At 42.8% G+C, this 13,641-nt stretch overlaps 1 protein-coding gene across 1 annotated transcript in view; it reads left to right on the forward strand.

The window, feature by feature from the left end:
• Window positions 1-1,254: 1,254 nt before the first annotated feature.
• Window positions 1,255-13,641, forward strand: part of LOC107697036 (NACHT, LRR and PYD domains-containing protein 3-like) — a 29,615-nt gene continuing 17,228 nt past the window's right edge. Inside the window, exons 1-3 of the mRNA XM_016497667.1 lie at window positions 1,255-1,453; window positions 5,663-7,412; window positions 7,704-7,877. Coding sequence (XP_016353153.1) covers window positions 1,255-1,453; window positions 5,663-7,412; window positions 7,704-7,877 — 2,123 coding nt within the window. The remainder of the gene's footprint in view (window positions 1,454-5,662; window positions 7,413-7,703; window positions 7,878-13,641) is intronic.

Below are 13,641 nucleotides of genomic sequence, written 5' to 3' on the forward strand. Positions count from 1 at the left end.
TGACCCTCTGACGGACTCTCCCACTCCCCCCTCCCAAATACACACACACACTGTCACTTTAATCAGTCTAAATAAGCTCTTTTTGCACTACAAATCATTATATCTGCACTGTTGTTTACTTCACTGGTTTGCACTCTATCTGCCATGTGCCGTGTGCTGCTTTATATATATACATTTTTTTATTTTTGTATATATTTTTTACATTTTACCTTATTTGTATATTTGTATAGTTGTATTTTATATTTAATCTGTATATCTGTATTTATGTTCTACTGTTAGTGTTATCTGTATGCACCAAGGGTCTGAGAGTAACGCAATTTCAATTCTCTGTGTGTATGTGCTGTACATGTGGAAGAATTGACAATAAAGCAGACTTGACTTGACTTGACTTGACTAATGTTAAGTTAAGTTTAATTGCTGTTGTATTTCAGTCTGCTTCAGAGAAAATGGCCTAAACACAGCTGTGTGTCCATGAAGAGTGGCCAGTCAGTGAATGAACCAGTAAACTTCAGTTCAGGAGACTCTTCTGCTGTTGTGGGGTGAGGACAGTCTCATGGTTTACAGATGGAGAGAGAGAACAGTGATGTGAAGATATAAAATGACAAATACTGACAAATACACACATTAATCATACGTTCATGCATGAATTGTAAGTTTGAATAGACATTTACCAGAAATGCTCTCTCCAACCAGGGAGTCTACCACTGGAAAGCAGTTGGGCTATATTTTTATGGTAGGAGTATTCTGTATATTGAACTTTGACTCATCACTTTTCTTTGTAAAAGTTTTTTGGGGGGCTGAAATGTTAAGTTCATTTTTTAAAACCTTTATGAAATTTGTATTTTCACAACTTGTATAATTTGAAATGTAAAGTAATTTACAGTTTAGCGTGTTCCCATAGGCATTGTAGTTGTTTCAAACTACATTGCCAAACAATGTGTAGTACTATTGCAACATCAAAATATTCATAAGCAGTTTCAACTTCTGATTCCAATTTATTTTCTAGAAAATGTTACGGAGTATTAATAAATAGTATTTGTGTTATTAGATTTGAAATCCCCCTCCTTCCAGCAACCTGCTTCAGCACCGATCCATCTTTTAATTTTGCACTGTTCGATTTCACTACTCAAGAATCAATGGTCTGTAGGCTGTTCAATAAATGTGTATGTTCATTTTCTCTGTAGCTGACATTGTGTCTGTCTTTGTTTGAATATCCACTAATTTCAGGAGCTTGAGCAGGAAAGCATCTCTCTCATGAAGAAAGAACTAAAGAGGTTCAAGAAACTGCTGAGTCCAGATTACCCAGAATGCTCTGGGAGGGAGGAAGAGGAGCAGGAGAAGGATGAGCAAGAGGATGATGGTCAGAACCAAGTCAGAGAAGGGACTCTGAAGATTACACTGCACGTCCTGAGGAAGATAAACCAGACAAACCTCGCTAACACACTACAGAGCAGTAAGGACTATGGTCATATGACTATTACATTGCTTCATAAAAATAGTTAATCCACAAAATAAAAATGTGTCATCATTAGCTTTCCCTTTAAGTTATTTTGAAGTTATACAAGTTTTTAAGTGGTTATCTGGCAAAATGTCCAAACTGCTTTTTTCCCATGTTTTTTTTTCCATATTTTCTCACTGCGCTTAACCCAGGATAAAGGTACATTTTACACTTGTAATTTAGAAGTGATGCTAGCACTGCTTTTTACTGGGGTTATGAAACCCTGCTCTTGTACAGTTTGAAATGATGCAGTGTTAGAATGTTCCTGAGCAACTGACAGCCAATCGTGTGCCTCATATTCACATGATTTGGACAGTCACAGAAGGACAGTTCCTTTTACCCAGGGTTTAGTATGACCCAAGATTAACTATTTAAAGTGTGAAAAGCCCTATTATGAAAGTGGATGGGGACCGCAGAGAGCTGTTGTCTCTATTTGCTTTTGTTGTTAGAAAAAAAAGCAGTATGGATGTAAATTCTGCCAGATAATTTATTTTCATTTACACAAAAATAAAATAAAATAAATATATATATACACATCAGGGCTCGCAAAATTTCTAAATCCCTGGTAGACATTTGGGCAGGCATTCTTCATGTTTTGGTAGCCTAAAATGAATTTAACTAGCCCGAATAAAAAAAGATATCGGCTGAACTTTACTGTGGACAAATCAGCATGATCAGCAAAAACTAGTAGCACATAGGGATGAATGATTCACTAAACTTGACATGCGATAAAATTCATGATACAGATTACACGATACAATTTTCTTACAACTTATTTATATATTTATTTTTTTACAAAATGAGATTTAAGACAAATTATAAATGAAAAGGTGTCCTTTTATTATTGCACAGGATATTTCTTTCTCCACTGTTTACGCTCACTTAAGACATAACCGACTGTGTTTACGAGAATAATTGCAGAGACAATTATTTTGAGATAATTTTGTGTGTATGCATTCATTCAGAAGCAGGGATACGCGAAAGAGACTATCCAAAAAATATGCTAAATACATGTTATTTGGATTGTATAGTTTCAGAATTTGAGGCAAAAACAGAATGGTCTGATTTTAGCTTTGTGAATGAGACGCAAATGTCACTCTCTGACAGCAGGTGGCACTAATAGAACAGCAGGTGTTTATAGGCTGCTGCCCCTTTAAGACCGAATGTACGGATCCAATAATGATGCACAGGAAATTTCTTTCTCCACTGTTACTTGCAGAGACAATTATTTTGAGATAATTTTGTGTGTATGTGTTCATTCAGAAGCAAGGATACGCGAAAGAGGAATCAATTCTGTGTACGCGCATTGTCTGAAACGCGGCTCTCTGTGCGCGTAGAAACCAGCGCGCTAGCTCCGAATGCGCACGAATGTATTAAAACGCTTGAATGTTTAAATCGGCAAGACTTAGAAACAAGTGCAAACGATCAGCTACAATCCGTTTCACCCCTACAAGCGAGTGAACAACGTGAATCAAGTTAGGAATTTTATATCACTATTCAAGATAGCCCGTCGGGCAGGGCAGTGATAAATTTTGGTAGCCCGACTGGAAAACACAATAGCCCCAGGATGTCGAGCTAGATTTTGCGAGCCCTGTATATATAGTTTGGGAAAAAAAGATCCATAGTGTCTGTTTTATTAGTTGTAAAGGAAAAATAAATAAATATATATATACACATATAAACACCCAAACACCCAACACTCACCAACATTCCTACATCAAAGGATCCTAGACGAGCCCCCAATTTATGTCACAGCCAGCTTGTTCCCGACCGAAACATAAAGAGGATTACACATACAAACGAACATACATACAAAAAAAGTGACGTGACATGTGGCCAAGTATGGTGACCCATACTTGGAATTAGTGCTCTGCATTTAACCCATCCAAAGTGCACACACACAGCAGTGAACACACACACACCGTGAACACACACCCGGAGCAGTGGGCAGCCATTTATGCTGCGGCGCCCGGGGAGCAGTTGGGGGTTCGGTGCCTTGCTCAAGGGCACCTCAGTCGTGGTATTGAAGGTGGGAGAGAGAGCTGTACATTCACTCCCCCCACGTACAATCCCTGCCGGTACGAGACTCGAACCCGCAAACTTTAGGTTACGAGTCCGACTCTCTAACCATTAGGCCACGACTTCCCCAAATTTGCAAATTTCAGTTGCAAGATTTTTTATTTAAAGGGGTCAATATGATGCTATTTTAAAGATCATTATTTGGTGTATTTGGTGTAACAGAATATGTTCACATGCTTTAATGTTCAAAAAACACATTATTTTTCAAATACTGTACATTATTGTAGGTCCTCTATGCCCTGCCTCTCTTAGGGTGCTTTCACACCTGTAGATCGATTGCTTTGTTCCGAAACAGGTATTCAAATTAATACAATGTTGCTTTTTATTCTTGGTGCGGATCGCTTTCACATGGCAAAGTTTCTAAACGGACCAAATTTGTTAATACAAGTCACGCGCGAGTAAACTGTTCTCTCATTGGTCAAAGTTCCACGGTTTATTTTCCGGGATTCCACTTAGCTGTCTCAGCTGTCATCTGTCAGGATGGAACGACAACAGCTTTTTTTGTAGCTGTCGTTATATTAATTTATCATTTTGAGCAGGAGTCCAGGATTCATCGGGAAAACATTTTTAAAATGCACCTACTAGGAAGAAGAGCAATAAGATGGCATTATAAAATGAAAAAGTGCGCTTTGATTTTGAATGGCGAAGACGTGCTCACCCACATCCTGTGATGTGACCCTGTTCCCCTCACACACACACACACACACACACACACACACACACACACAGGACGTGTTACTCTGCGTTGCGCAAAACTCCACATTTGAACAGTCAGTAGCAAATACTTAAACTATTAAGAAAAGATACTTACAGTAGCAGATTCAGAATAAGCGCCAGATTGTCATAGCAAAGTCGGAATTGACCCATTTTTTTTTAAATAGCCTTTGCACAGCCAGCCTTGTAGGCTACTCTCCTAGGTTCACAAAGCTGTCGTCCATAAAATGCGTTGCACAAATTCGCAGATCTTATACATGCACAAATAGCTACATAACACACTAAAGAAAACGAAAAATAGAAATTGCATCATATGACCCCTTTAACATTAATGAGACAGACAGGTATTTAATTAGGCTGCTGTCCCTTTAAGACCGAATGAATATAATATACTGACACACATCCGGTTTTCACCCACCTGTTTACGTTCACTTAAGCCATAACCGACGGTATTTACAAGATATACTCCACACAATTGACATTTTGACAGCTGTGTGTGTATTTAACAATTAAGGCACAGGCAGAACTGATCACAGAACTGGCATCGTGCGGGTGCGCGGCCGAGACAGCGCTTCTGTGTGTCTGTCATTCAGCGTGATTCGGCCTATCTATACCGCCTTCACTTACTCCAAGTTAATCGATAACGAATTGTGATTGGATGGTAATTTGGTTCTACAACAAGCTTACTTACCTTTGATTAGGCTGTTCTCACGTGACAGAACACTTATACTACTCGCTCTGATCACCCAGTCGTAAAGAAATTTTGAAATACGGGACAAAACATGATTTTTTTCAAAATAAGTCGGGACACTAAAAAAAGAGCTGAAATACGGGACTGTCCCGGGAAAAACGGGACGTCTGTTCACCCTAAGCAAAAGACTTCTCTGGAGAACGACGTACCACCAGAGGACGTGTCGTTGAACAGGTCAGGAACACCTTTTACACTCTCCGCCCACAACGTCTCTAATTAGCAATGACAACACACGTTAATGCTACACTGCCACCAACAGTCAGAAAAGGAAAAGACAGGGTTGTCACAATAAATTTACAAAGTCGTGACCGTTCTGTTTTTGCTTTGCCATTATGGTGTATGGAGTGTAGATTGATGTGGGGAAAAAAGACATTTAAAGCAGTTTAACATAAGGCTGCAGCATAACAAAACGTGAGAAAAGGCACTATTTATTTTTTTTATTTTTTTTCACACAATGGTAATAAGTAGTATATTGAATTGGTAAATATGAAAAAATACAGTAAAGTTAGTTATTTACCTGACTTAATAATTCCATATTAAACATTTTTGTTGTCATGCTGATCAAATGTAACTTACTTGTAAATAGCATAATTGCAAAGATTTTACTCCCCGTCTTCCAGGACATGCCCCTTTTTGTATGAAAAAGCACAAATCCAGATTAAAAGAAAGATTTCAGAGAATCAGTGAAGGAATGTCAAATCAAGGAAGTTCAAGACTTCTGAATGAGATCTACACAGAGCTGTTCATCACAGAGGGAGGGAGTGGAGAGGTTAATAATGAACATGAGGTGAGACAGATTGAGACACAATCCAGGAGACAAGAGACAAGGGAAGCACCAATAAAATGCAATGACATTTTTAAAGCCTCACCTGGACAGAACAAGCCCATCAGAACTGTGCTGACTAAAGGAGTCGCAGGAATTGGAAAAACAGTCTCAGTGCAGAAGTTCACTTTGGACTGGGCTGAAGGAAAGGCAAATCATGATGTTCATTTCATATTTCCACTTCCTTTCAGAGAGCTCAATTTGATAAAGGAGAGAAATATCAGCCTGTTGGACCTTCTACGTCAGTTTTTTATGGATACAAAGGAACTGAGAACAACAGATATTCAAGACCACAATGTCCTGTTCATCTTTGATGGTCTGGATGAGTGTCGACTTCCTCTAGATTTCCAGATAAATTATTTTTTGTGTGATGTGACAGAATCGGCCTCAGTGGATGTGCTGCTGACGAACCTGATCAAGGGGAATCTGCTTCCATCTGCTCTCCTTTGGATCACCTCTCGACCAGCAGCAGCCAGTCAAATCCCTCCTGAGAGTGTTGACCGGATCACAGAGGTACGAGGGTTCAATGACCCTCAGAAGGATGAGTATTTCAAGAAGAAAATAAGTGATCAGAGTCTGGCCAGTAGAATCATCACACATGTCAAATCATCAAGGAGCCTCTACATCATGTGTCACATCCCAGTCTTCTGCTGGATTTCAGCCACAGTTTTAGAGAGAATGTTGAGTGAAGCAGAGAGTGCAGAGTACCCCACGACTCTCACTCAAATGTTCACACACTTCCTGATCTTTCAGATCAAACTAAAGACCCAGAAGTATGATGGCAAAAATGAAGAATATCTTCATGAGCTCAGGAAGGGCGTCCTGTCACTATCAAAACTGGCTTTTGAGCAGCTGAAAAGGGGGAACCTGATCTTTTATGAGGAGGATTTAAAGCAGTGTGGCATTGATGTCACAGAAGCATCCGTTTACTCAGAACTGTGTACCCAGATCTTCAGAGAGGAGTTTGGACTGCACCTAGGGAAGGTGTACAGCTTTGTTCATCTGAGCGTTCAGGAGTTTCTTGCTGCTTTATTCAAGCTTCTTATTATTTTTCAAGATAAACAAACAAAATGTAACATCACAGATTTGCTGAAGATAGAAGTGGACAAGGCCTTACAAAGTGAAAATGGACACTGGGACCTTTACCTCCGCTTCCTTCTGGGTCTTTTACTGGAGTCTAATCAGACACTTTTACGAGACATCCTGACACAGACAGGAAGCAGATCTGTCAGCAAACAGGAAATAGTTGATTACATTAAGATAAAGCTCAAGGAGGATACCTCTCCAGAGAAATCCATCAATCTGTTACACTGTCTGAATGAACTGAATGATCATTCACTAGTGCAGGAAGTCCAAACATACCTGAGCAGAACAGGTGTCCATTGTCTCTCTGGAGTCAAACTCGGCCCTGCTGAATGGTCTGCTCTGGTGTTTGTGTTGCTAAACTCAGAAAAGGAGCTGGATGAGTTTAAACTGAGTAAATATTATAAATCAGAAGAAGGTCTTCTGAGGCTGATGCCAGCTCTCAAGGCATCTAGAAAGGCTGAGTGAGTATTGTACAATTTAAAATAATGTGCTTGATTTTTTAATGTTTATTAATGTTTCATTCCTTAAAAGAGCAAATGTTAGATTGGAAGACAAATTTTGTAATGATAAAAACTGTGAACGATTACTACTACATGAAGTAGTCATCAAAATGTGGAGGACCATTAGAATATAACTTATTTTTTGTTAGAGTTTATGTACATTTAATTTAAAAGATGTAAATATTAGTATGTTCCTCTATTATCTTTTTCTTCAGTGCAAGACTATAATACATGCAATCATTTCTCTCTTAGTTTAAGTGACTGTAATCTGACCGAGAAGAGCTGTTCAGTGCTGGCCTCAGCTCTCAAATCAAGCTCATCGTGTTTGAGAGAGCTGGACCTGAATTACAACAACCTGCATGGTTCAAGAGTGAAGCTGCTCTCTGATGGACTGAAGAATCCACATTGTAAACTGGAAACACTACAGTAAGACAATAAAGTCATTTTTATATGCAAGGTTGAATTTATTCTAAAAACATTTGAGGACAGACAAATAAAGATATTTAATACTTTGAAGTGAAGTAGGCTCAGACATCCTGATGATTAGTTAAAAGATCTGTTGAGTTCTCTTTCATCATCTCGTGTTCGAGATCCACCTATGGGAAGGGCATCCGTACCTGACCTCTGCAGAAGCATCCAATTGCACCAAGTCTGGCTAGACAGACAAAAGAGCGCAGCCAATGCCAGGTAAGGCCCCACCCCCTTACCTGAGAGCATATAAGGCCTAAACGCACTGCTATTCTCCAGTTGACATTCGCTTCTCGCGACCTCTGGTTTAATTTTCACAGCTCGTTGGAATTTTCGGACGTTCACCTTTGTCTTCAGGAGGACATATCGCTCAGATCAGCCTCCGCCATACATGATCGTTTCGTTCTCTATTACAGCTGTGTCCTTCTGCAAGCCACCCATGCTGCACTTCATTTTAGGCTGTCCGCCTTTTTTCTCACTTGTTCGCTTTTTTCACGGCTGCCAACTGGTTGGGTTTTACTGCCCATTCCAATGGCACTCTCCAAATCTGCCGCTTCCTCCAGCGATTGCCTGTCGCGTGCCTGCCCGGCCGCGTGTGGCACACTTATCGTCACCAGGGATTCTCACCTGTACTGCGTGGTCTGCATGGGCTTCAAACACGCGGAGGAAGCTCTGGAATTCCCCGAAAATTGCAGCCACTGCCTGGCGCTTCCCAAGAAGCTCAGTCTCCGCAGGCATAAGGTGGCCGCTACTCAAAGTGCGGATTTCGAACAGTCGGACTCTGACGGGGGAAACAGTGACGATGACGCGCACCCGGGGGACTCCCGGGGAGCTCCAGCGTTGAGTTGGGCTGACCAAGCCGAATCCGCCTTCCTCAAGGACATCTTAATGGATGAACCCTCATTTGTAAACGAGCCGCCAGGAAGTTATGTCTTCCCCGGCAATCAGCACCATGCCAGGTTCCCCCTTCACGGCCATCTAATCCGCCTGCAGTGGGTCGCAATTTCCACGGTCCAGTCAGAGCCAAACCTCGCAGGAAACTGCCAGCACAGCACGGTAACCCCCCGCCTGCAAAACCATGGGGAAAAACATCCTTTGCCGTGGCTAAGAAACCCCCTAATTCCACTACCTCTGAAGACAAACGCAAACTGATGCATGGCCACGGGGGGCTTTGAGTCCGTGTTCGTGGGTGGACAGCCCACGAGACGCCTGTTCTGCCCTTCATATTCCCCTGTTAAAGAAACGGAGGGTCTCTGTTGGCAAGGTCAGCCCCCCTTACTAGTGGGTGCCCACCCTGTGTTCAAGGTGGTTTCACAGTTCCCAGTGTTGCCCAGTGTGTGCCCTCCTGTCCATCACAAGTCAGGGGATTTTCCTGTTCAAAAAGGAAAAACATTGAGAAAGTGTGCACAAGCAGTGTCATCACACAGCTCCCTACACTTACATGTCACAATTTCAATATAGGCTTTGTCCCCAGTGTTCCCCAACACACAAAAAATAAAAACGTCAAAATATGTAAAGAATCAAATGAATTCGTTAATAAGAGAGAACCTCTCTATGCAGAGAGTGGACATCTCCTTGCAGAGAGGGAAAATCTCTCTGAACCCCTGCATGTCACCCCTAGTTCGTCCACTGCATCACATATGAACCAGCTGGGCACTCACGAAGCCATCGCCTCACCGGCTCGAGTGGGGACACTCACGAGTTACGAGTCAGCTTGGCAGACTGTTTCTGCTCCCGAGTGGGTGACACGTACAATAATGCAGGGCTACAGACTGCAGTTTGTAATAAAACCCCCGCATTTCAACGGTGTTCTCTCTTCACACACGAAGGAGAGCGCCACTCACATTCTGAAAGAGGAAATCTCTTCCCTTCTAAACAAGGGAGCGATTCAGGTGGTACCCCCAATCTGATAAATCTGGGATTTTATTCCCGTTATTTCCTGGTTCTAAAGAAGGACGGCTCTCTCCGCCCCATTTTGGACCTCTGGGTGTTAAACAAACACTTAAGAAAATACAATTTCCGAATGTTACCCCACGGCTCTCTGGCCCGCGCCATAAAACAGACCGACTGGTTCACATCGGTCGATCTGAAAGATGATTTTTTTTTCCACATAAGCATTTATCCGCCACACAGGAAGTCTTTATCTGAGTGAATACATGACGCACTGATAAACTCACACTTTATTGTATTTTTGCGCTTCCTGCAGATTACCCTAATAATCATAATAAGCACGCACACTCTTTTCGTCGCGACTTTGACTGGCGCTCAGCTTCACGTTTTTAATGCGGCGTGTTTTTGAACAGTTACTTTTAAATAGCCTGTCTCAAGCTGCAGCGATCTGTTTCATTCATTTTTTTGTGCTGTGTTTTTGCGCTCTCATCCGAGTGAACACCTCCGGTAGCCTATGTGTGTCCGCGCTGCAACAGCAAACGCGTCCTGTGTATCGGCGTATTCATATGCGCTGAATACTGCCAAAGATTATGTGGTATTTATAGGCTAAAATAAAAGAGTCCACTTAAAGCTCCCTATCTGACTCATTTTTGTACTACTGTTGCTACTGAGTTTTGAAGTCAGCAAAAAGTAGTGTCACACATAGGCTAATCATGACCGATCATTGTTTACATTATCAGTCATCACTGTCACTTCAGAAAACTGGTGCACATCCCTATTAATAGTACTACTATATATTATATGTAGATAGTGTTGTTGGAATTCTTAAATATAACAATTAATTTGAAATAACCCAATAAATTCATTAAATAATTCATACTGTTTGGGATTTAAGACAAGTCTGGGGCTGTCCTGAATTTAAGAAGTTATTTAAGAAGATTATTTTCAATAATTTGAGTTCTTCTTAAGTTTTGTCTTAAGAACAATCTTAAGAAAAAAGATAAGAATATTCTTAAGAAGAATTTTTGGGAATACAAAATATTCTTAACTTTTTTCTTAAGTTAAAAAACAAGAAGAAAATTTGCCTCTGGAAATTCTGAGAATGAGAGCGTTCATGAAATGGGGTTTGTCTCTTCATCTCAGCCCATTACACGATCTCTGCTGCTCTGTAACAGTGACGCGCGCCTGTACAGCAGCTCTGTGCCACTGGAGCAGCGCGGACTTTTACGCACAGGGAACCCCTTTGGGGATGGTGATGTTACGGAAAGTCATGACGACAGATGTGTCCTTAACAGGCTGGGGTGCCACCCAGGAGGGCAAAACGGTGAACGGTTTGTGGCCGAGCAGACTGTGTTCAGCACACATAAATGATTTAGATCTTTTGACCATATGGAAAGCTTTGAATTATTTTCTGCCTCGCCTGCAGGGACACCATGTGCTCGTACGCTGCGACAATACCACAGCAGTGGCATGTATCATTCGCCAGGGCGGTATGCGCTCGTCAAAGCTTCATGCTCTAGCTCACAAGCTTTTAGTGTGGAGCAGGCGGTTTTTCCTGTCGTTACGCGCAACTCATGTTCCAGGCATTCTGAACAGAGGCGCGGAACTTCTGTCGGAGGGGAACCCACTCTACGAAGATTGGCACCTCCACCCTCAGATAGTGGGCTTGATATGGATGAGATTTGGACAGGCAACCGTAGATCTATTTGCCTCATGCGAAAACAGCCATAGTCCTATGTTCTTCTCCCTAAAGGACGTGGACGCGCCCCTCGGGGTAGACGCGCTGGCCCACCCTTGGCCCAAAGTGCTGCTGTATGCTTTTCCTCCCTTGTGCCTGATAATCCCCACACTGGCCAGGGTGAGAGAGAAGGGCCTGTCTCTCATTCTGATAGCACCCAGATGGCCCAAAGCACCGTGGCTGGCAGAGATAATCCCTCTGTTATATGCCAGGCCGTGGCGCCTCCCCCTCCGCACAGACCTATTGTCTCAAGCGAACGGGGAGATTTATCATCCACACCCACACAGGGTGGCTCTCTGGGCCTGGCCAGTGAGAGGACAAACTTAAACGCACTAGGGCTTCCCTAGCGTGTGGTTGCTACTATACAGAATGCCAGGGCCTTTTCTACACGGTCCTTATATGGTTGTAAGTGGCAAGTGTTTGAAGGGTGGTGCGATGAGCGTGGTCTCACATCATATCAGTGTTCAGTTCCTGATATGTTGTGTTTCTTACAAGACCTTATGGATAAAGGCAGGTCTTTTTCCACTATCAAGGTCTACCTGGTGGCTATTTCTGCCTGTCATGTGGGCTTTGGGGGCTCAACAGTTGGGCAGCATCCTCTAATCTGCAGATTTATGAAGGGTGCTCGTCGTTCTTTGCCTGTCATCCGGAGAACTGTTCCTGAATGGGACCTCTCCATGGTGCACGAGGCTCTGTCTCAATATCCTTTTGAGCCCCTGGGAAGTATTTCCCTGAAGCTGCTGTCCTTCAAGACGGCTTTGCTCTTGGCCTTGGTGTCAGCTAAACATGTCAGTGAGCTATATGCACTCTCGGTTCATACCTTGTGCACTAAATTCTCTCTTAGTGGAGATAAGGTTTTTCTTAAGCCTAACCCGGCTTTTATGCCTAAGTGCTTCCCTTCGTTCACATTGGAGGTGTTGGAGCTATCTGCTTTTCACCCTCCACGGAGGATCAGAGGCTGAATACTCTGTGTCCTGTTCGTGCATTACAGATGTATATAACCAGGACCAGTGCTTCCCGGAAGAGCGACCAGCTCTTTATTTCATGGGCACACCCTCACAAGGGGAGTCCCATATCTAAGCAACGCCTCTCACATTGGCTTGTGGAAGCTATAGCTTTGGCATACGAATCGAAGGGAGTGCAGGCCCCAGGAAACATCAGAGCTCATTCCACGAGGGGCTTAGCCGTCTCTTGGGCCTTGTTCAGGGGAGTGTCACTGCAGGACATCTGCTCTGCTGCCAGCTGGGCTTCTCCCCATACGTTGTGCGTTACTACCAACTGAATGTCACCAAAACCTCGGTAGCACATTCTGTTTTAGGGGTGGGGTCTTCATAGCCCCTCCTTGTTATCTTCCCTTCTCCCTTTCTATTTACATATTGTAATAAAGGAACAAGGGTGAATGGGCCAGCAGGCCACGCACATTCATGTCACCAAGCATGCATTTGCATTCCTACCTGGATGTTTTTATTTGTGTTGCTGGGTTTCTTTACATGTGTGTGCCTCATACTTGTTTCATTGTCGTGCATGCGCACAGGGGTTATGTGTGTGTGTCAGGGTTGCCAGGTGCATGATAATGGGACGTGTCAGGCACCGCCCCCTTGGGGTGGCCGTCCTTCTCTGGCTTACAGAACCTCACTGTGATTGTATTGGGCAATCGGGGAGCTGTCCATGTCTCTCCCATAGGTGGATCTCGAACACAAGATGATGAAAGAGAACAATAGGTTACTGTCATAACCCCGGTTCTCTGAAACATCGAGTGGAGAGCTCCACCAGCTTTGCCCCGCTTGTCACATGAGAAGCAGTGCGTGCAGGCCTTATATGCTCTCAGGTAAGGGGGTGGGGCCTTACCTGGCATTGTCTGCGCGCTTTTGTCTGTCTAGCCAGACTTGGTGCAATTGGATGCTTCTGCAGAGGTCAGGTACGGATGCCCTTCCCATAGGTGGATCTCTCCACTCAATGTTCCAGAGAACCGGGGTTACGAAAGTAACCTCTTGTTTTCTTTAGTTGTTTAACATAGGAATCAATATAATGAGTGTGAATGCAGAGGTTACAGTTAATTGAAGGAATAGTTCACAAAAAAAAAAAAAAAATGAA

Source organism: Sinocyclocheilus anshuiensis, unplaced genomic scaffold, assembly GCF_001515605.1.
Source record: "Sinocyclocheilus anshuiensis isolate Anshui unplaced genomic scaffold, SAMN03320099.WGS_v1.1 scaffold130, whole genome shotgun sequence".
Taxonomy (NCBI): domain Eukaryota; kingdom Metazoa; phylum Chordata; class Actinopteri; order Cypriniformes; family Cyprinidae; genus Sinocyclocheilus; species Sinocyclocheilus anshuiensis.